General features: G+C 63.1%; 2 protein-coding genes across 2 annotated transcripts in view; both read left to right on the top strand.

Annotated features, from left to right (window-relative positions):
• Positions 1–669: 669 nt before the first annotated feature.
• Positions 670–13,572, top strand: RPS9 (ribosomal protein S9). Its single transcript, XM_090127714.1, has 6 exons — positions 670–792; positions 1,217–1,321; positions 2,207–2,329; positions 6,396–6,582; positions 11,132–11,377; positions 13,522–13,572. Exons 2-5 carry the CDS (start codon positions 1,225–1,227, stop codon positions 11,307–11,309), a joined length of 585 nt encoding a protein of 194 aa, XP_089983840.1. The 5' UTR covers positions 670–792; positions 1,217–1,224; the 3' UTR covers positions 11,310–11,377; positions 13,522–13,572.
• Positions 13,573–14,208: 636 nt separating this feature from the next.
• The window catches only part of POLD1 (DNA polymerase delta 1, catalytic subunit), a 52,727-nt gene continuing 44,635 nt past the window's right edge, over positions 14,209–22,300 (top strand). Inside the window, exons 1-5 of the mRNA XM_090127492.1 lie at positions 14,209–14,296; positions 16,016–16,209; positions 18,179–18,286; positions 19,065–19,205; positions 20,025–20,153. Of these exons, the coding sequence (XP_089983618.1) occupies positions 16,017–16,209; positions 18,179–18,286; positions 19,065–19,205; positions 20,025–20,153 (571 nt within the window). The 5' untranslated portion in view covers positions 14,209–14,296; position 16,016. The remainder of the gene's footprint in view (positions 14,297–16,015; positions 16,210–18,178; positions 18,287–19,064; positions 19,206–20,024; positions 20,154–22,300) is intronic.

Genomic DNA, 22,300 nt, shown 5'->3' on the forward strand with positions numbered 1-22,300 from the left:
GGGACCATGGGGGGATATTGAGGCCATGGGGGGGATGTGGGGACCATGGGGGGATAATGGGGGTCATGGGGGGGATATTGGGGCCATGGGGGGGATATGGGGGGGTTATGGGGAGGATGTGGGGACCATGCGGGGGATGTGGGGGTCATGGGGGGTATGGGGGTCATGGGGGGGATGTGGGGGTCATGGGGGAGATATTGGGGCCATGGGGGGGATATGGGGGGACACTGGGGGGATGTGGGGACCATGGGGGGATATTGGGGCCACGGGGGGGATATTGAGGCCATGGGGGGGTTGTGGGGGTCATGGGGGGGATATTGGGGCCATGGGGGTATGTGGGGGCCATGAGGGGGGATGTGGGGGTCATGGGGGGATGTGGGGGTCATGAGGGGGATGTGGAGGTCATGGGGGAGCTATTGGGACCATGGGGGGGATGCAGAGGTCATGGGGGGATGTGGGGGGACACTGGGGGGAAGTGGGGGCCATGGGGGCACGAGGCGGTATTGGGGTTCCAATGGGGGGGGGCCGTAGGAGCGCAGAGGGGACACCGAAGCCCGCAGTGCCAGGAGGACCCCGCGCTGCCCCCTCCCTTCCGAAAGTATGGCGCCCCCCTGAGAGGGCCGCTCCCTTTCTCGGTGCTCCCCCGCGACGGGCTTCGGCCATTGGCAGGCGGGAGGAGCCACCGCGCGATCCCATTGGGCGTTTCCGAGCGGAAGGGGCGTGGCCAAGCGGCGGGCTATATAAGGCCTCGCGGAGCGCCGAAGCCCTTCTTTGCGTCTTGGCGGCGCTGAGGTGAGCGTGAGCGCCGGGTGGGCCCGGAAGTGGCACCGGAAAGTCCCGGACGGCACCGGAGGGTCTTCCGGCGGTTCAGACCGTTGTTTGCGGGGCGGTGGGGTCGGGAGGGCCGCGATTAACGGCGGTGGGGCCTAAACCGGGGCCGTGAGGGGCCCTCGCGGTGCTGTGCGCATGCGCCGGCTGTCATCGCGGTGCTGTGCGCATGCGCGAGTTTTTCTACCCGGCGTTGTGCGCACGCGCGGGGCCGCCATGATGCTGCGCGGCGCACGCGCAGTGTGGAGGCCGCCGTGGGGGGGGGTATTTACGCGCATGCGCAGAGCGTGGGTGGCGGACAACGTGGTCCACGAGGGTTGGAGTTTTTGGGGTGAATTCGTGCGGTTTGGGGGATTTTTCCCGAGCCGGAAGTGTTTTTTTCTCTAAGCCACCGCCATGCCCGTCGCCCGGAGCTGGGTGTGTCGGAAGACCTATGTCACCCCCCGGCGGCCCTTCGAGAAATCCCGGCTCGATCAGGAGCTGAAGCTCATCGGTGGGGCTGGGGGGGAATTGGGGGTGTTGGGGGGGGGGTTGGGGGGAGAACTGGAGGTCCTGGGGGGGGGGTTGGGGGGCTTTTGGGGGCTTTGGGGTGGGTCTTGGGGGGAGCATCGAGGAAGAATAGGGATGGGTTTTGGGGGGAGGACTGGGGGGTCTTGGGGGGGGGTTGGGGTGCATTTTGGGGGGAGTCTTGGGGGGGCTTTAAGGTGGGTTTTGCTGGGAACCCTGGGGGTCTTGGGGGGGGGGTTGGGGTGCGTTTTGGGGGGAGCCCTGGAGGTCTTGGGAGGGGTTTGGGGTTTGGTTTGGGGGGAGCATGGAGGGGCTTTGGGGTGGGTTTTTGGGGGAGAACTGGGGGGACTTTGGGGTGGGTTTTGGGGGGGCTTTGGGGTGGATTTTAGGGGGAGAATGGAGCGGGAATGGGGATGGGTTTTGGGGGGAGCCCTGGAGGTCTTGGGGTTTGGTTTGGGGGGAGCATGGAGGGGCTTTGGGGATGGGTTTTGGGGGGGAGCACGGAGGGGGAACAGGGATGGGTTTTGGGGGGAGGACTGGGGGGTTTTGGGGGGGCTTTGGGGTGGATTTTAGGGGGAGAATGGAGGGGGGATGGGTTTTGGGGGGAGGACTGGGGGGATCTTGGTGGGTTTTGGGGTGGGTTTTGGGGGGAACGTGGAGGGGGAATGGGGATGGGTTTTGGGGGGAGGACTGGGGGGGTCTTTGGGGTGTGGGTTTTGGGGGGAGGAACTGAGCGATTCTCAGGGCATCCTGGTGGGGGGGTTGGGGGGGGGCGAACTTAACAGGGTGATCCCAGAGGAGGGGTGGGGTTGGGGGTCCCAGGGTGTCGCAATGATTGACCCCCCCCCCCCACTGACCGCCCCCCCCCCAGGTGAGTACGGGCTGCGCAACAAGCGCGAGGTTTGGCGCGTGAAATTCACGCTGGCCAAAATCCGCAAGGCGGCGCGGGAGCTGCTGACCCTGGACGAAAAGGACCCACGGCGGCTCTTCGAGGGTGCGCTGCGCTCTGCCCCATAGCCGCCCCCCATAGCCGCCGCACCCCATAGCCGCACCCCATAGCCACCTCCCCCTATAGCCAGTTTTAGGTCATTTATGTGGGAAACATCAGCCCCATAGCGGAGCCCCATAGCGGAGCCCCATAGCGGAGCCCCGTAGAGACTTATGGGTCATTTGTGTGGAAGGCATCAGCCCCATAGCTGCCCCCATAATCACCCCCCATAGAGACTTAGGGGTCATTTGTGTGGAAGGCAGCAGAGCCCCATAGCGGAGCCCCATAGAGACTTATGGGTCATTTGTGTGGAAGGCATCTGCCCCATAGCCGCCCCCTATAGCCACTTTTAGGTCATTTATGTGGGAAACATCAGCCCCATAGCGGAGCCCCATAGCGCCCCCCCCCCATAACTGCCCCCATAAACACCGCCCCCCTGTAGCGACTTGGAAGACAGCTGAGCCCCACAGCTGAGCCCCATAGCGGAGCCCCGTAGAGACTTAGGGGTCATTTGGGTGGAAGACATCAGCCCCATAGCCACCCTGTAGCCAAACCCTATAGAGACTTCTGGGTCATTTGTGTGGAAGGCATCAGCCCCATAGCTGCCCCCATAATCACCCCCCATAGAGACTTAGGGGTCATTTGTGTAGAAAACAGCTGAGCCCCACAGCGGCTTAGTGGTCATTTGTGTGGAAGACATCAGCCCCATAGCCCCCCCATAGCTGAACCCCATAGCCACCCTCCCCCCATAGTAACTTATGGGTCATTTGTACAGAAGACATCAGCCCCATAGCTGCCCCGTTCCTCACCTATTCCTCACCCCATAGCTGCCCCATTCCTCACCCCATAGCTGCCCCATTCCTCACCCCATCCCTCACCCTATAGCTGCCCCTTTTTTTACTCATTTCCAACCCCGTATCCGCCCCCTTCTTCACCCTATAGCTGCCCCCTTCTTCACCCTATAGCTGCCCCCTTCCTCACCCCACAGCTGCCCCATTTCTTACTCATATCCAACCCCATATCCGCCCCCCTTCCTCGCCCATTCCTCACCCCATAGCTGCCGCATTCTTCACCCCTTCCTCACCCTATAGCTGCCCCATTTCTCACCCTATAGCTGCCCCCTTCCTCGCCCCTTCCTCACTGCACAGCTGCCCCATTTCTTACTCATATCCAACCCCATATCCGCCCCCCTTCCTCGCCCATTCCTCACCCCCCCGCTGCCCCATTGCTGGCCCTACAGCTGACCCCACAGCCCCGTATCCCTCAGGCAACGCGCTGCTGCGGCGCCTGGTTCGCATTGGGGTGCTGGACGAGGGGAAGATGAGTGGGGGCACCACTGCTCACCCCATAGATACCCTATAGCTGCCCCATCCCTCATCCTCCAGCTGCCCCTTTTCTCACCCTACAGCTGCCCCCTTCTTCACCCTATAGCTGCCCCACAGCTGCCCCCTTCCTCGCCCCACAGCTGCTCCATTTCTTACTCATATCCAACCCCATATCTGCCCCCCTTCCTCGCCAATTCCTCACCCCATAGCTGCCCCATTCTTCACCCCTTTCTTCCCCCTATAGCTGCCCCCTTCCTCACCCTATAGCTGCCCCATTTCTCACCCTATAGCTGCTCCCTTCCTTGCCCATCCCTCACCCCCCAGCTGCCCCATTTCTTACTCATATCCAACCCCATATCCGCCCCCCTTCCTCGCCAATTCCTCACCCCATAGCTGCCCCGTTCTTCACCCCTTTCTTCCCCCTATAGCTGCCCCCTTCCTCGCCCCTTCCTCACCCCACAGCTGCCCCATTTCTTACTCATATCCAACCCCATATCTGCTCTCCTTCCTCGCCCATTCCTCACCCCATAGCTGCCCCATTCTTCACCCCTTTCTTCACCCTATAGCTGCCCCCTTCCTCGTCCCTTCCTCACCCCACAGCTGCCCAATTTCTTACTCATATCCAACCCCATATCTGCCCACTTCCTCGCCCATCCCTCACCCCATAGCTGCCCCATTCTTCACTCCCTTCTGCCCCCTTCCTCACCCTATAGCTGCCCCATCCCTCACCCCCCAGCTGCCCTATTGCTGCCCCATCCCTCGCCCCCCCGCTGCCCCATTGCTGGCCCTACAGCTGACCCCACAGCCCCGTATCCCTCAGGCAATGCGCTGCTGCGGCGCCTGGTTCGCATTGGGGTGCTGGACAAGGGGAAGATGAGTGGGGGCACCACTGCTCACCCCATAGATACCCTATAGCTGCCCCATTCCTCACCCCATAGCTGCCCCATCCCTCATCCTCCAGCTGCCCCATTTCTCACCCTATAGCTGCCCCATTTCTCACCCTATAGCTGCTCCCTTCCTTGCCCATCCCTCACCCCCCAGCTGCCCCATTTCTTACTCATATCCAACCCCATATCCGCCCCCCTTCCTCGCCAATTCCTCACCCCATAGCTGCCCCATTCTTCACCCCTTTCTTCCCCCTATATCTGCCCTCTTCCTCGCCCCTTCCTCACCCCACAGCTGCCCCATTTCTTACTCATATCCAACCCCATATCTGCCCACTTCCTCGCCCATCCCTCGCCCCCCCGCTGCCCCATTGCTGCCCCATCCCTCGCCCCCCCGCTGCCCCATTGCTGGCCCTACAGCTGACCCCACAGCCCCCCCCGTGTCCCTCAGGCAACGCGCTGCTGCGGCGCCTGGTTCGCATCGGGGTGCTGGACGAGGGGAAGATGAGTGGGGGCACCACTGCTCACCCCATGGATACCCCATAGCTGCCCCATTCCTCACCCCATAGCTGCCCCATCCCTCATCCTCCAGCTGCCCCATTTCTCACCCTATAGCTGCCCCATTTCTCACCCTATAGCTGCTCCCTTCCTTGCCCATCCCTCACCCCCCAGCTGCCCCATTTCTTACTCATATCCAACCCCATATCCGCTCCCCTTCCTCACCCATTCCTCATCCCATAGCTGCCCCATTCTTCACCCCTTTCTTCCCCCTATAGCTGCCCCCTTCCTCACCCTATAGCTGCCCCATTTCTCACCCTATAGCTGCCCCCTTCCTCGTCCCTTCCTCACCCCACAGCTGCCCCATTTCTTACTCATATCCAACCCCATATCCGCCCCCCTTCCTCGCCAATTCCTCACCCCATAGCTGCCCCATTCTTCACCCCTTTCTTCCCCCTATAGCTGCCCCCTTCCTCGCCCCTTCCTCACCCCACAGCTGCCCCATTTCTTACTCATATCCAACCCCATATCTGCTCTCCTTCCTCGCCCATTCCTCACCCCATAGCTGCCCCATTCTTCACCCCTTTCTTCACCCTATAGCTGCCCCCTTCCTCGTCCCTTCCTCACCCCACAGCTGCCCAATTTCTTACTCATATCCAACCCCATATCTGCCCACTTCCTCGCCCATCCCTCACCCCATAGCTGCCCCATTCTTCACTCCCTTCTGCCCCCTTCCTCACCCTATAGCTGCCCCATCCCTCACCCCCCAGCTGCCCTATTGCTGCCCCATCCCTCGCCCCCCCGCTGCCCCATTGCTGGCCCTACAGCTGACCCCACAGCCCCGTATCCCTCAGGCAATGCGCTGCTGCGGCGCCTGGTTCGCATCGGGGTGCTGGACAAGGGGAAGATGAGTGGGGGCACCACTGCTCACCCCATAGATACCCTATAGCTGCCCCATTCCTCACCCCATAGCTGCCCCATCCCTCATCCTCCAGCTGCCCCATTTCTCACCCTATAGCTGCCCCATTTCTCACCCTATAGCTGCTCCCTTCCTTGCCCATCCCTCACCCCCCAGCTGCCCCATTTCTTACTCATATCCAACCCCATATCCGCCCCCCTTCCTCGCCAATTCCTCACCCCATAGCTGCCCCATTATTCACCCCTTTCTTCCCCCTATATCTGCCCTCTTCCTCGCCCCTTCCTCACCCCACAGCTGCCCCATTTCTTACTCATATCCAACCCCATATCTGCCCACTTCCTCGCCCATCCCTCGCCCCCCCGCTGCCCCATTGCTGCCCCATCCCTCGCCCCCCCGCTGCCCCATTGCTGGCCCTACAGCTGACCCCACAGCCCCGTGTCCCTCAGGCAACGCGCTGCTGCGGCGCCTGGTTCGCATCGGGGTGCTGGACGAGGGGAAGATGAAGCTGGATTACATCCTGGGGCTGAAGATCGAGGACTTCCTGGAGCGCCGCCTGCAGACGCAGGTCTTCAAGCTGGGCCTGGCCAAATCCATCCACCACGCCAGGGTCCTCATCCGGCAGCGCCACATCCGGTGAGGGACCCCCCAAATGGGGAACCCCCCCAGAATGGGGGACCACCCCCCCAGAATGGGGAACCCCCCCAGAATGGGGGACCACCCCCCAGAATGGGGACCCCCCAGAATGGGGAACCCCCCCCAAAATGGGGACCTCCATTTAGAATGGAGGACCCCCCCCCCAAAATGGGGACCCCCACCCAGAATGGGGATCTCCCCCAAAATGGGGACCCCATCCAGAACAGGGGACCCCCCCCAAAATGGGGAGCTCCATTTAGAATGGGGGACCACCCCCCAAAATGGGGACCCACCCAGAATGGGGAACCCCGGCACAGAACAGGAGACCCCCCCCAAAATGGGAACCTCCATCTAGAATGGGGACCCCCCCCAAAATGGGGACCCCCCCCAAAATGGGGACCGGACCCAGAATGGGGAACCCCAGCACAGAACAGGGGGCTCCCCCCTAAATGGGGACCTCCATGCAGAATGGGGGATGACCCCCCAAAATGGGGACCCCATCCAGAACAGGGACCCCCCCCAGTACAGGGACCCCCCCAAAATGGGGACCCCCCCCAGAATGGGGATCCCCCCCAAAATGGGGAACCCCGGCACAGAACAGGGGACCTGCCCTCAATATGGGGACATCCATCCAGAATGGGGACCCCATCCAGAACAGGGGACCCCCCCCAAAATGGGGAGCTCCATTTAGAATGGGGGACCACCCCCCAAAATGAGGACCTCCATCCAGAATGGGACCCCTCCCCTAAATGGGGACATCCATGCAGAACGGGGGACCACCCCCCAAAATGGGGACCCCCACCCAGAATGGGGATCTCCCCCAAAATGGGGACCCCATCCAGAACAGGGGACCCCCCCAGAATGGGGACCTCCATTTAGAACAGGGACCCCCCCCCCAAAATGGGGACCCCCACCCAGAATGGGCATCTCCCCCAAAATGGGGACCTCCATTTAGAACAGGGACCCCCCCCCAAAATGGGGACCCCCACCCAGAATGGGGATCTCCCACAAAATGGGGACCCCATCCAGAACAGGGGACCCCCCCAGAATGGGGACCTCCATTTAGAACAGGGACCCCCCCCCCCAAAATGGGGACCCCCACCCAGAATGGGCATCTCCCCCAAAATGGGGACCTCCATTTAGAACAGGGACCCCCCCCCAAAATGGGGACCCCCACCCAGAATGGGGATCTCCCTCAAAATGGGGACCTCATCGAGAACGGGGGACCCCCCCCAAAATGGGGAGCTCCATTTAGAATGGGGGACCACCCCCCAAAATGAGGACCTCCATCCAGAATGGGACCCCTCCCCTAAATGGGGACATCCATGCAGAACGGGGGACCATCCCCCAAAATGGGGACCCTCTCCACCCAGAATGGGCATCTCCCCAAAATGGGGACCCCACCCAGAATGGGGATCTCCCCCAAAATGGGGACCCCATCCAGAACAGGGGACCCCCCCCAAAATGGGGACCTCCATTTAGAATGGGGGACCACCCCCCAAAATGGGACCCCCCCCAGAATGGGGAACCCCAGCACAGAACAGGGACCCCCCCCAAAATGGGAATCTCCATCTAGAATGGGGACCCCCCCAAAATGGGGACCTCCATGCAGAATAGGGGACCCCCCCCCAGAATGGCCCCCCTCCCCAAATCAAGGCTCCCCCCCCCAAATCAAGGCCCCCTTCCCCAATTCAAGGCCCCCCCCCCGAAATCAAGGCCCCCCCCCCAATTCAAGGTTCCCCCCCCAAATCAAGGCTCCCCCCCCGAAATCAAGGCGCCCCCTCCCCAATTCAAGGTCCCCCTCCCCAAATCAAGGCCCCCCCCCCGAAATCAAGGCCCCCCTCCCAATTCAAGGCCCCCCTCCCCAAATCAAGGCTCCCTCCCCGAAATCAAGGCCCCCCTCCCCAATTCAAGGCCCCCCCCCCAATTCAAGGCTCCCCCCCCGAAATCAAGGCTCCCTCCCCAATTCAAGCCCCCCCCCCCCAATTCAAGGCTCCCCTCCCCAAATCAAGGCCCCCTCCCCAAATCAAGGCTCCCCTCCCCAAATCAGGGCCCCCCCCCAATTCAAGGCCCCCCCCCCGAAATCAAGGCCCCCTCCCCAATTCAAGGTCCCCCCCCCCAATTCAAGGTCCCCCCCCCCAATTCAAGGCCCCCCTCCCCAAATCAAGGCTCCCCCCCAATTCAAGGCTCCCCTCCCCAAATCAGGGCCCCCCCCCAATTCAAGGCTCCCCCCCCGAAATCAAGGCCCCCTCCCCAATTCAGGGCCCCCCCCCCAATTCAAGGCCCCCCTCCCCAAATCAAGGCTCCCCCCCCAATTCAAGGCTCCCCTCCCCAAATCAAGGCTCCCCTCCCCAAATCAAGGCTCCCCTCCCCAAATCAGGGCCCCCCCCCAATTCAAGGCCCCCCCCCCGAAATCAAGGCCCCCTCCCCAATTCAAGGCCCCCTCCCCAATTCAAGGCCCCCTCCCCAATTCAAGGTCCCCCCCCCCAATTCAAGGTCCCCCCCCCAATTCAAGGCCCCCCTCCCCAAATCAAGGCTCCCCCCCAATTCAAGGCTCCCCTCCCCAAATCAGGGCCCCCCCCCAATTCAAGGCTCCCCCCCCGAAATCAAGGCCCCCTCCCCAATTCAGGGCCCCCCCCCCAATTCAAGGCCCCCCTCCCCAAATCAAGGCTCCCCCCCCAATTCAAGGCTCCCCTCCCCAAATCAGGGCCCCCCCCCAATTCAAGGCTCCCCCCCCGAAATCAAGGCCCCCCCCCAATTCAAGGCCCCCTCCCCAATTCAAGGCCCCCCTCCCCAAATCAAGGCTCCCCCCCCCCAAATCAAGGCTCCCTCCCCAATTCAAGGCCCCCCTCCCCAAATCAAGGCTCCCCCCCCCCAATTCAAGGCCCCCCCCCAATTCAAGGCCCCCCCCCAATTCAAGGCCCCCTCCCCAATTCAAGGTCCCCCCCCCCAATTCAGGGCCCCCCCCCCAATTCAAGGCTCCCCTCCCCAAATCAAGGCCCCCCTCCCCAAATCAAGGCTCCCCCCCCAATTCAAGGCTCCCCTCCCCAAATCAGGGCCCCCCCCCAATTCAAGGCTCCCCCCCCGAAATCAAGGCCCCCTCCCCAATTCAAGGCCCCCCTCCCCAATTCAAGGCCCCCCTCCCCAATTCAAGGTCCCCCTCCCCAATTCAAGGTCCCCCTCCCCAATTCAAGGCCCCCCTCCCCAATTCAAGGCCCCCCTCCCCAAATCAAGGCCCCCCTCCCCAAATCAAGGCCCCCCTCCCCAAATCAAGGCTCCCCCCCCAATTCAAGGCTCCCCTCCCCAAATCAGGGCCCCCCCCCAATTCAAGGCTCCCCCCCCGAAATCAAGGCCCCCTCCCCAATTCAGGGCCCCCCCCCCAATTCAAGGCCCCCCTCCCCAAATCAAGGCTCCCCCCCCAATTCAAGGCTCCCCTCCCCAAATCAGGGCCCCCCCCCAATTCAAGGCTCCCCCCCCGAAATCAAGGCCCCCCCCCCAATTCAAGGCCCCCCCCCCCAATTCAAGGCCCCCTCCCCAATTCAAGGCCCCCCTCCCCAAATCAAGGCTCCCCCCCCCCAGTTCAAGGCTCCCTCCCCAATTCAAGGCCCCCCTCCCCAAATCAAGGCTCCCCCCCCCCAATTCAAGGCCCCCCCCCAATTCAAGGCCCCCCCCCAATTCAAGGCCCCCCCCCAATTCAAGGTCCCCCTCCCCAAATCAAGGCCCCCCTCCCCAAATCAAGGCTCCCCCCCCAATTCAAGGCTCCCCTCCCCAAATCAGGGCCCCCCCCCAATTCAAGGCTCCCCCCCCGAAATCAAGGCCCCCTCCCCAATTCAAGGCCCCCCTCCCCAATTCAAGGCCCCCCTCCCCAATTCAAGGTCCCCCTCCCCAATTCAGGGCCCCCCCCCAATTCAAGGCCCCCCTCCCCAAATCAAGGCCCCCCTCCCCAAATCAAGGCCCCCCTCCCCAAATCAAGGCCCCCCTCCCCAAATCAAGGCTCCCCCCCCAATTCAAGGCTCCCCTCCCCAAATCAGGGCCCCCCCCCAATTCAAGGCTCCCCCCCCGAAATCAAGGCCCCCTCCCCAATTCAGGGCCCCCCCCCCAATTCAAGGCCCCCCTCCCCAAATCAAGGCTCCCCCCCCAATTCAAGGCTCCCCTCCCCAAATCAGGGCCCCCCCCCAATTCAAGGCTCCCCCCCCGAAATCAAGGCCCCCCCCCCAATTCAAGGCCCCCCCCCCAATTCAAGGCCCCCTCCCCAATTCAAGGCCCCCCTCCCCAAATCAAGGCTCCCCCCCCCCCAAATCAAGGCTCCCTCCCCAATTCAAGGCCCCCCTCCCCAAATCAAGGCTCCCCCCCCCAATTCAAGGCCCCCCCCCAATTCAAGGCCCCCCTCCCATTAACAGCCCCCCTATTAGGGGCTGTATGGGGGGGGGATCTGTTCAGGAGCCTCTTGAAGCCGTTTGAAGGCGATTTTGGGGTAGCTCTCTTTACGGGGCCGTTGGGGGGGGGGGTCGCTGTGGGGGGGTCCTGACCCCCCCCCCATTTCTGGCAGGGTCCGTAAGCAGGTGGTGAACATCCCGTCGTTCCTGGTGCGCCTGGACTCGCAGAAGCACATCGACTTCTCGCTCAGGTCCCCCTACGGGGGGGGGCGGCCCGGAAGGGTCAAAAGGAAGAACGCCAAAAAGGGCCAGGGGGGGGCGGGGGGGGGAGAAGACGAGGAGGAGGATTGAGGAGCAGCGCCTCATCCCCCCCCCCACAACAAAACACGGCCCTGAATGGGAGCCCCCCCCCGCAAGAGGTGAGGGGGGGTGGGGCGGAGGTTGGGGTTTTTTTGGGGTGGGGGGAGGGGGGGGCTGAGATTTGCCCCCCCCCAGCTGCAAAAGGGACCTGAAATAATGGGGAGGGGGGGGAGGTGAGAATAAGGTGGAGGACTGAGACCCCCCCAGAAACAAAGAGGTGAGGGGGGGTGGGAGGTTGGGGGTTTTTTTTGGGGGGGGGGGGGGAGGGCTGAGATCTTCCCCCCCCCCCCCCCAGCCGCAAAAGGGACATGAAATAATGGGGGGGGGGAGGTTATAATAAGGCGGAGGACTGAGGGACCCCCCCTAAAACAAAGAGGTGAGGGGGGGTGGGAGGTTGGGGTTTTTTTTGGGGGGGGGGATTGTGGGGGGGTGAGGAGGGCTGAGATTTCCCCCCCCCCCCAGCTGCAAAAGGGACCTGAAATAATGGGGCAGGGGGGGGAGGTTATAATAAGGTGGAGGACTGAGCCCCCCCCTAAAACAGAGGTGAGGGGGGGTGGAAGGGAGGTTGGGGGCTTTTTTTTTGGGGGGGGGGTGAGGAGGGCTGAGAGCTTCCCCCCCTCCAGCTGCAAAAGGGACCTGAAATAATGGGGAGGGGGGGGAGGTGAGAATAAGGTGGAGGACTGAGACCCCCCCAGAAACAAAGAGGTGAGGGGGGGTGGGAGGTTGGGGGTTTTTTTTGGGGGGGGGGGGAGGGCTGAGATCTTCCCCCCCCCCCCAGCCGCAAAAGGGACATGAAATAATGGGGGGGGGGGAGGTTATAATAAGGTGGAGGACTGAGGGACCCCCCCTAAAACAAAGAGGTGAGGGGGGGTGGGAGGTTGGGGTTTTTTTTGGGGTGGGGGGATTGTGGGGGGGAGAGAGGGCTGAGATTTCCCCCCCCCCCCAGCTGCAAAAGGGACCTGAAATAATGGGGGGGGGGGGAGGTTATAATAAGGTGGAGGACTGAGGGACACCCCCTAAAACAAAGAGGTGAGGGGGGCTGGGAGGTTGGGGTTTTTTTTGGGGGGGGGGGAGGGCTGAGATTTGCCCCCCCCCAGCCACAAAAGGGACCTGAAATAATGGGGGGGGGGGGGAGGTTATAATAAGGTGGAGGACTGAGACCCCCCCTAAAACAAAGAGGTGAGGGGGGGTGGAAGGGAGGTTGGGGTTTTTTTTGGGGTGGGGGGGGGATTGGGGGGTGGGGGGGGGGGTGGAGGGCTGAGATCTTTGAGATCTTCCCCCCCCCCCCCCCACCTGCCAAAAAAAGGGACCTGAAATAATGGGGGGGGGGAGGCAGTGGGGGTACAGGGGGGGGGGGAGGTGAGAATAAGGCGGAGGACTGAGCCCCCCCACCCCCCCCCCCCAGCCTGAAATGGGACCCCCCCCCCACAAACGGGTGAGGGGGGATGGAAGGGGGGGGGGTTGAGGTAATGGGGTTTTTTTGGGGGGGGGGGGGGTCTTGGGGGGGGGATTTGGAGGACTGAGCTCCAGCAGCTCCATAAGAGACCCCAAATAATTGAGGGGGGGGCATTGGGATTAGGGAATTTGGGGGGGGGGGGGCAAGGATGAGGAGGAGGGTTGAGCAACGCCTCCCCCCCCCCCACCACCACCCATAGAAATGGGACCCAAAATAATGGGGGGGGGGGCATTGGGGTTACGGGGTGGGGGGGTGAGGATAAGACTGAGGCCCCCCCAGCCCTAAATGGGACCCCCCCCCACAAAAAGGTGAGTGGGGGTGGAAGGGAGGTCGGGCTTTTTGGGGGGGGGGTTCCTGGGGGGGGGGGGGGGGTGAAAAGAACGGAGCCCCCCCACACCACCCCCCAAACGGGACCCCCCCCCCCCACAAAGGGGTGAGTGGGGGTGGATTGGGGTTATATGGGGTTTGGGGGGGGGGGGTGCGGACCTCCCCCCCCAGCCCCAAAAGAGACCCCAAATAATGAGGGGGGGGGGCACGGTGGGACCCCCCGTGATGGCAGCACTGGGCGCTGAACCCTGATGTCAGCTGTGCGCCCCCCCCGTGGGGTTTGACACCCTGGGGGGGGGTCTGAGGGGGTCCTGGGGAGGGGGGGGTGGTGCTGATGGTGGGGGGGGGGGGTCAGATTTTAGGATTTCTTCCTCCCCCACCCCCATTAATTCCCCCCCCCCCCCCCCCGTTGTGTTGCAGGTGGCACCCCAGGGCTGAACCTTTAATAAAGCGATGTGTCGACCCCCCCAATTCTGTGTGGTCTTTTTTTTTTTGGGGGGGGGGGGGTCCCCGTCAACCCCACCCCCATTTTGGGGCTGGGGGGGGGGCACAAGGCTTTATTTTTTGGGGGGCTTTGGTTGGGAGGGCTCCCAATCCATTGATTTTTTTTTTGGGGGGGGGGGGGGGGGGGGCTTGTTCCCCTTCCAATATGTTGGGATGGGGGGGGGGGCGCTGATGGGGGGGGTCCCATTACCCCCATTTTTTATGGGAGTGGAGGAAGGGGGGGCGGTGCCAGACCTTTCATTTTGGGGGGGGGTCTCAGTCCCTATGTTTGGTGGGGGGGTCTTAAATTCCAGTGTTTGGGCACCATTGGGGGGGCGAACAAGGTTACCCCATACTTTGTGGGGGGGGGCGTCCAATGCCCCCTATGTCTTAATTTGGGGGGGGGGACGGGGGGGAAACACCGCAAACGGGTGTTTTTTGAGGGGGTGTGTGGCCCTTTAAGGCCCTTTGTTCTCGAGGGGGCGTGGCTCCACGTGGCCACGCCTCCCTCCAGCGGAAGCCACGCCCTTCAGCGGGCGTCCTCCGCGTTTCCCGCGTTCCTTTACCCTCAGTTAAGATGGCGCCCGCCTCCACCGGAAGTCGCTACCACATGACGCAGGGTTGCAACCAATCAGCGCGCGCTTCCGGGGAGGAACGCCGGAAGTGCAGCCCTTTCCCTTTCAGTTCGGCTCTTGGCGGGAGAGAGCGCTGAGTGCGTTGGGGGGGGGGGGGCGGATTTTGGGGTAAAATTCGGCGGATTTGGGGTCTGGGGGGGCACGGGAGAATGGGAGGGGTGTGGGGGAGGTGGGGGAGGTTATTTGGGAGGGGCTGGGGGGGGGTTGTGGGGGGTTTAAGAGGCGGTGGGGCCTTGGGGTTGTGGGGGGTCTGTGAGGGCCTGGGGGGATTTGGGGAGGGGGAAATTGGGGGGGGGCTGGGGGCGATCTGAGGGTTTGGGGGGGGTGGGCAGTTGGGGAGGGGTCACTTTGGGGGGAAATTGGGGGTCTGGGTTGGGGGGGGGGCGAAGGGAATTGAGGGGGGGGCTGAGGGGTTTGGGGGCATTTGGGGGGGGGATTTGGGGTCTGGGGGTGTCAAAGGGGGGGGGCTGAGGGGGAGGGGTTTCACTGGGGGGAGTTGGGGTGAATTGGGGTCTGGGGGCATCCAAAGGGGGAGGGGGAGGGGAGGGGTCCTTTTGGGGTTAATTGAGGGGATTTGGGGTCTCGGGGTGCCCAAAATGGGGGGGGGGGGCAGGGGGGGGAAGGAGGTGTTTTTAGGGTGAATTGGGGAGAATTGGGGTCTGGGGGTGTCCAAAGGGGGGGGGGGGATCTTTGGGGTGAATTGAGGGGATTTGGGCATCTGGGGAGTGGGGAAGAGTCTCATTGGGGTGAATTTGGGGGGATTTGGGGTCTGGGGGTGTCCAAAGGGGGGGATGGGGGTGGTGTGAGATGTGGGGAGGGGTCTCTATGGAGTGGATTGAGGGGGTTTTGGGGTCCGGGGGTGTCCAAAAGGGGGGGGGAGGGTCTCTATGGGGTAAATTAGGGGGATCCAAAGTGGGTGGGGGTGGCATGAGGTGTGGGGAGGGGTCTCTATGGGGTGAATTTGGGGGGATTTGGGGTCTGGGTGTGTCCTAAAGGGGGGGAGGGGGGGGAATGGTGTTCCTTTGGGGTGAATTGAGGGGATTTGGGGGTCTTGGGGAGTGGGGAAGGGTCTCATTGGGGTGAATTTGGGGGATTTGGGGTCTGGGGGTGTCCAAAGGGTGGTAGGAGGGGAATCTTTGGGGTGAATTGAGGGGATTTGGGGTCTTGGGGAGTGGGAAAAGGGTCTTTATGGGGTGAATTTGGGGGGATTTGGGGTCTGGGGGTGTCCAAAGTGGGGTGGGGGTGGTGTGAGATGTGGGGAGGGGTCTCTATGGGGTGGATTGAGGGGGTTTTGGGGTCTGGGGGTGTCCAAAAGGGGGGAGGGGGGAGAGGAATCTTTGCGGTGAATTCGGGGGATTTGGGGGGATTTGGGGGTCCAAGGGGGGGGAAGGATAGTGTGAGGTGTGGGGAGGGGTCTCTATGGGGTGGATTGAGGGGATTTGGGGTCTGGGGGGTTGAGGAAGGGGCTCATTGGGGTGAATTTGGGATATTTGGGGGTATCCGAAGTGGGGGGGGGGTCTTATTGGGGTGAGTCGAAGGGATTTTGGGGTCTGGGGGGGCGCTGAGGTGCTGTGTGAGGGGATTTGCTGTAATGTTGGGTCTGGGGGGGGGGATTTAATGGGATTTAATGGGATTTCGGGCGTCCAAGAGGGGTTGGGGGGATCTTGGGGGGGGGGCACCTTTTTGGGTAGATGTGGGGGGGATTTGGGGATTTGGGGGGGGTCCCGCTGTCCTCATCCCCCCTCCCCACCGCTCCTAAAAGGGGATCTCCTTATTTGGGGGGGGTCTCCTCGTAGGATGGAGACGAAACGGCCGCCCCCCTCCGGCCCCCCCAACCCCCAGCAACGCAAACGGCTGCGGGGGGAGGAGCACGAAGACCCCCCCCCATCCCGCTTCGAGGAGGAGCTGGCGCTCATGGAGGAGGAGGAGGAGGAGGAGGAGGTGGAGGAAGAGCAGCAGCACCAGGGGAGGGCAGAGAGCGGGACGGCTGGTGAGGGGGGGGATATAGGGGGGGGATTTGGGGGGGGATTTGGGGGGTCCTATGGGGGGATTTGGGGGCTGTGGGGGGGGATGTGGGGTGGGGGAGGTTTTGGGGGGGTAGGAGGGGAGCTGTGGGGGGGGATTTGGGGTGGGGGAGGTTATGGGGTGGGCTGTGGGGGGGGATTTGGGGTGAGGAGGGGACTGTAGGGGGGGATATGGGATGGGGGAGGTTATGGGGTGGGATATGGGGGGCTGTGGGGGGGATATGGGGTGGGGGAGGTTATGGGGTGGGATATGGGGGCTGTGGGGTGAGGAGGGGACTGTAGGGGGGGATATGGGATGGGGGAGGTTATGGGGTGGGATATGGGGGGCTGTGGGGGGGATATGGGGTGGGGGAGGCTGTGGGGTGGGATGTGGGGGGCTGTGGGGTGAGGAGAGGACTGTAGGGGGGGATATGGGATGGGGGAGGTTATGGGGTGGGATATGGGGGGCTGTGGGGGGGATTTGGGGTGGGGGAGGTTGTGGGGTGGGATGTGGGGGGCTGTGGGGTGAGGAGAGGACTGTAGGGGGGGATATGGGATGGGGGAGGTTATGGGGTGGGATATGGGGGGCTGTGGGGTGAGGAGGGGACTGTAGGGGGGGATATGGGATGGGGGAGGTTATGGGGTGGGATATGGGGGCTGTGGGGTGAGGAGGGGACTGTAGGGGGGGATATGGGATGGGGGAGGTTATGGGGTGGGATATGGGGGGCTGTGGGGGGGATATGGGGTGGGGGAGGCTGTGGGGTGGGATGTGGGGAGGGTTGTGGGGTTCTGTGGGATCAGGAAGCAGTTTTGGGGGAGGCTGTGGGGTTTTATGGGCTGAGGAGGGGGCTGTGGGGGGGATATGGGGTGGGGGAGGTTGTGGGGTGGGATGTGGGGGGGCTCTGGAGGGGATATGGGGTGGGGGAGGCTGTGGGGTGGGATGTGGGGGGGCTCTGGAGGGGATATGGGGTGGGGGAGGCTGTGGGGTGGGATGTGGGGGGGCTGTGGGGTTCTACGGGGTGGGAAGGGGGCTGTAGGGGGGTAGGGGAGGTTGTGGGGTGGGATATGGGGGGAGGAGGGGGTTGTGGGGGGGATATGGGGTGGGGGAGGCTGTGGGGGGATAAATGGGGGGCTGTGGGGTTCTGTGGGATCAGGAAGGGGATTTGGGGGGGCCTGTGGGGTTCTATGGGGTGAGGAGGGGGCTGTGGGGGGGGATATGGGGTGGGGGAGGTGATGGGGGGGTAGAAGGGGGGCTGTGGGGTTTTATGGGGGGAGGAGGGGGTTGTGGGGGGGATATGGGGTGGGGGAGGTTTTGGGGTGGGATATGGGGGGCTGTGGGGGGGATATGGGATGGGGGAGGTTGTGGGGGGTAAATGGGGGGTTGTGGGGTTCTGTGGGGTGAGGAGGGGGCTGTAGGGGGGGATATGGGGTGGGGGAGGTTTTGGGGTGGGATATGGGAGGCTGTGGGGTTCTATGGGGTGAGGAGGGGGCTGTGGGGGGGATATGGGGTGGGGGAGGTTATGGGGGGGTAGAAGGGGGGCTGTGGGGTTTTATGGGGGGAGGAGGGGGTTGTGGGGGGGATATGGGGTGGGGGAGGCTGTGGGGTGGGATATGGGGGGCTGTGGGGTTCTGTGGATCAGGAAGGGGTTTGGGGGGGGCTGTGGGGTTCTATGGGGTGAGGAGGGGGCTGTGGGGGGGGATATGGGGTTGGATATGGGAGGCTGTGGGGGGGGATATGGGGTGGGGGAGGCTGTGGGGTGGGATGTGGGAGGCTGTGGGGTGAGGAGGGGGATCTTGGGGGGGGGGTGTGGAGAGATGTGAGGGGGGGGATCTGGGGGGGGATGTGGGGCTCTATGGGGCAGGTGGGGGGCTTTATGGGGCTCTATGGGGCAGGGGGGCCTCTATGGGGCGCTGTGGGGCAGGCTGTGACCCCTGCCCCCCCTTTGCCCCCCCCAGGTTCCCTCTTTGTGGGGGAGGTGAACCCCAAATGGCGCCGCCCCCCGCTGCCCCCGGAGCCCCCCCAGGAGCTCTGCTTCCTGCAGCTCGACCTCGACCACTACCTGGGTGAGGGGCTGCCCCATAGCGGGGGTCGCTGCCCCATAGCGGGCGTCTCAGCCCCATAGCAGGAGGGGGGTCACTGCCACGTAGTGGGGCTCTCAGCCCTATAGTGGAGGGGGGGTCACTGCCCCATAGTGGGTGGTCTCAGCCCTATAGCTGGGGGTCTCAGCCCCATAGAAGGGGGGAGTCACTGCCCCATAGCTGGGGGGTCTCAGCCCCATAGCGGAGGGGGAGTCACTGCCCTATAGCTGGGGGGTCTCAGCCCCATAGAAGGGGGGGGTCACTGCCCCATAGCGGGGCTCTCAGCCCTATAGCTGGGGGGTCTCAGCCCCATAGCGGAAGGGGGTCACTGCCCCATAGCGGGCGTCTCAGCCCCATAGTGGAGAGGGGGGTTACTGCCCCATAGCTGGGGTCTCAGCCCTATAGTGAGGGGGGGTCTTAGTTCTGTGGGGATTTTTCAGCAATATGGGGGGGGGGGTCTCAGCCCTAAGTGGGGGGGACTCAGCCCTAAGGGGGGGGTCTCAGCAATATGGGAGGGGGGTCTCAGCCCCATGGGGTGGGGGAGAGGGGGGGATCTCAGCAATATGGGGAGGGGTCTCAACCCTATGGGGGGGGGGTCTCAGCCCTAAGGGGGGATCTTAACCCTAAGCGGGGGGCCTCAGTAATGTGGGGGGATCTCAGCAATATAGGGAGGGGTCTCAGCCCTAAGGGGGGGTGTCAGCAATATGGGGAGGGGTCTCAGCCCCACGGGGGGGTGTCATAGCTGTTCTTCCCCCCCCCCCAGGCTCCCCCCTCCCCGGGATGCCGGGCAGCACGGAGGGTCCCGTCCCCATCCTGCGCATCTTCGGGGTGACGGACGGCGGTCACAGCGTCTGCCTGCACGTGCACGGCTTCGCCCCCTACTTCTACGTCTTGGCCCCCCCCGGTGAGACCCCCCCCCCCAAAAAACCCCCATAACCCCCCCGGAACTCCCCCAAAACGCCGTCGTCGTGTGGAGATTCTCCGGTGTCTCGTATAGAGGCTGTGCGCCCCATAGATTCTACAGGGTTATGACCCCCCTATTTTTGTCCTGGGGGGGTCCTTTAGGTCAGGGCGGGGTCCTGAGGACCTTTGTGACCCCCCCTTCCCCCCCCAAAAAAAAACAACCAATAACCCCCCCGGAACTCCCCCAAAACGCCGTCGTCGTGTGGAGATTCTCTGGGGCCTCGTATAGAGGCTGTGCGCCCCATAGATTCTATTGGTTCTGACCCCCCTCATTTTTTTCCGGGGGGGGGTCCTTTGAGTCAGGGGGTGTCCTGAGGCTTTCAGTGACCCCCCATAAACCCCTCAGAAACCCTCATAGCCCCCCCACAACCCCCATAGCCCCCAAAACCCCACTGCTACATCGAGATTCTCCAGCGTCTCGTATAGAGGCTGTGCGCCCCATAGATTCTATTGGTTCTGACCCCCCCCTATTTTTTTCCTGGGGGGTCCTTTGGGTCAGGGGGGGTCCTGAGGCCCTTTCTGACCCCCCCTCCGCCCCCCCCCCCAAAAAAAAAAAAACCCATAACCCCCCCGGAACTCCCCCAAAATGCCATCGTCGTGTGGAGATTCTCTGGGGTCTCGTATAGAGGCTGTGCGCCCCATAGATTCTATTGGTTCTGACCCCCCCTATTTTTTTCCTGGGGGGTCCTTTGGGTCAGGGGGGGTCCTGAGGCCCTTTCTGACCCCCCCCCCCCCGACCCCCTTTTTGCCCCCCCCCCAGGGCTGGAGGTGGGGCACCTGGCAGATCTGCAGCGGGAGTTGGAGGCGGCGCTGCAGAGGGAGCAGCGGGGGGGGGCACGGCAGGGGGGGGGCCGAGCTGTGCTGGCCTTGGAAATATGCCAGAAACAGAGTGAGTTGGGGGGGGGGGGACATTTTGGGGGAGGGGGGGGGGTCTTGGGAGGCATGGAGGGGGGATTGGGGGCATTTTGGGGGGGGTCTGGGGGGGAATGTGGGGGGATGGGGGCATTTGGGGGGGAATATGGGGGGGTTGGGGGCATTTTGGGGGGGGGTCTGGGGGATATAGGGGGGTTGGGGGACTTTTGGGGGGGGTCTGGGGGATATAGGGGGGTTGGGGGACTTTTGGGGGGGGGTCTGGGGGATATAGGGGGGTTGGGGGCATTTTGGGGGGGGGTCTGGGGGATATAGGGGGGTTGGGGGACTTTTGGGGGGGGGGACTATGGGGGGATTGGGAGCATTTTGGGGGGGGGGTCTGGGGGGATTTTTGGGGGGTCTGGTGGGAACATGGGGGATTGAGGGTATTTTGGGGGGTCTGGGGGGAATGTGGGGGGGTTGGGGGCATTTTGGGGGGGGGTCTGGGGGGATATGGAGGGGTTGGGGGCATTTGGGGGGGAATATGGGGGGGTTGGGGGCATTTTGGGGGGGAATATTGGGGGGTTGGGGGCATTTTCGGGGGGGGTCTGGGGGATATAGGGGGGTTGGGGGACTTTTGGGGGGGGAATATGGGGGGGTTGGGAGCATTTTGGGGGGGTCTGGGGGGGAATGTGGGGGGGTTGGGGGCATTTGGGGGGGAATGTGGGGGGATTGGGGGCATTTTGGGGGGGGTCTGGGGGGAATGTGGGGGGATTGGGGGCATTTTGGGGGGGTCTGGGGGATATAGGGGGGTTGGGGGCATTTGGGGGGAGGTCTGGGGGGGAATGAGGGGGGATTGGGGGCATTTGGGGGGGAATATGGGGGGGTTGGGGGCATTTGGGGGGGGTCTGGGGGGGAATGTGGGGGGGTTGGGGCATTTGAGGGGGGGTCTGGGGGGAATGTGGGGGGGTTGAGGGACTTTTGGGGGGGAATTTTGGGGGGGGTCTGGGGGAATATGGGGGGGTTGGGGGCATTTTGGGGGGGGTCTGGGGGATATAGGGGGGTTGGGGGACTTTTGGGGGGGGGACTATGGGGGGGTTGGGGGCATTTTGGGGGGGGGTCTGGGGCATATAGGGGGGTTGGGGGCATTTGGGGGGGGAATATGGGGGGGTTGGGGACATTTGGGGGGGGTCTGGGGGATATAGGGGGGTTGGGGGACTTTTGGGGGGGAATATGGGGGGGTTGGGAGCATTTTGGGGGGGGGTCTGGTGGGAACATGGGGGATTGAGGGTATTTTGGGGAGTCTGGGGGGAATATGGGGGGGTTGGGGGCATTTTGGGGGTCTGGGGGCAACTTGGGGGGGTTGGGGGCATTTGGGGGAATATTGGGGGGGTTGGGGGCATTTGGGGGGGTCTGGGGGGGAATATGGGGGGGTTTGGGGGCATTTTGGGGGGAGTGTTGGGGGGGAATCTGGGGGGGTTGGGGTGAAATATAGGGGGTTGGGGGCATTTTGGGGGGGGGCTGGGGGGAATTTTGGGGTCACTCAGGTTTCTTTTGGGGTCATTTAGGGGTCAGATGTGGGGTCACTTTGGGGTCACTCTGGGATCTCCTTTGGGGTCACTTTTGGGGTCACTTCAGGGTCACTTTGAGGTCACTCTGAGGTCTGTTTTGGGGTCACTTTGGGGGTCCCTTGGGATCTCTTTTGGGGTCACTTTGGGGTCACTTTTAGGGTCACTTCTGGGTCTGTTTTGGGGTCACTGTGGGATCTCTTTTGGGGTCACTTTGGGGTCACTTTTAGGGTCACTTCTGGGTCTTTTGGGGTCACTTTGGGGTCCCCTTTGGGGTCTCTTTTGGGGTCGCTTTGGGGTCACTCTGGGATCTCTTTTGGGGTCACTTTGGGGTCCCCTTTGGGGTCACTTCTGGGTCTGTTTTGGGGTCACTTTTAGGGTCACTTCTGGGTCTGTTTTGGGGTCGCTTTGAGGTCACCCTGAGGTCTCTTTTGGGGTCACTTTTAGGGTCACTTCTGGGTCTCTTGGGGTGACTTTGGGGGTCACTTTGGGGTCTCTTTTGGGGTTGCTTTGGGGTCACTCTGGGATCTCTTTTGGGGTCACTTTGGGGTCCCCTTTGGGGTCTCTTTTGGGGTCGCTTTGGGGTCACTCTGGGATCTCTTTTGGGGTCACTTTGGGG

The sequence above is a fragment of the Phasianus colchicus genome, chromosome 31, assembly GCF_987193195.1.
Source record: "Phasianus colchicus chromosome 31, bPhaCol1.hap1.1, whole genome shotgun sequence".
Taxonomy (NCBI): domain Eukaryota; kingdom Metazoa; phylum Chordata; class Aves; order Galliformes; family Phasianidae; genus Phasianus; species Phasianus colchicus.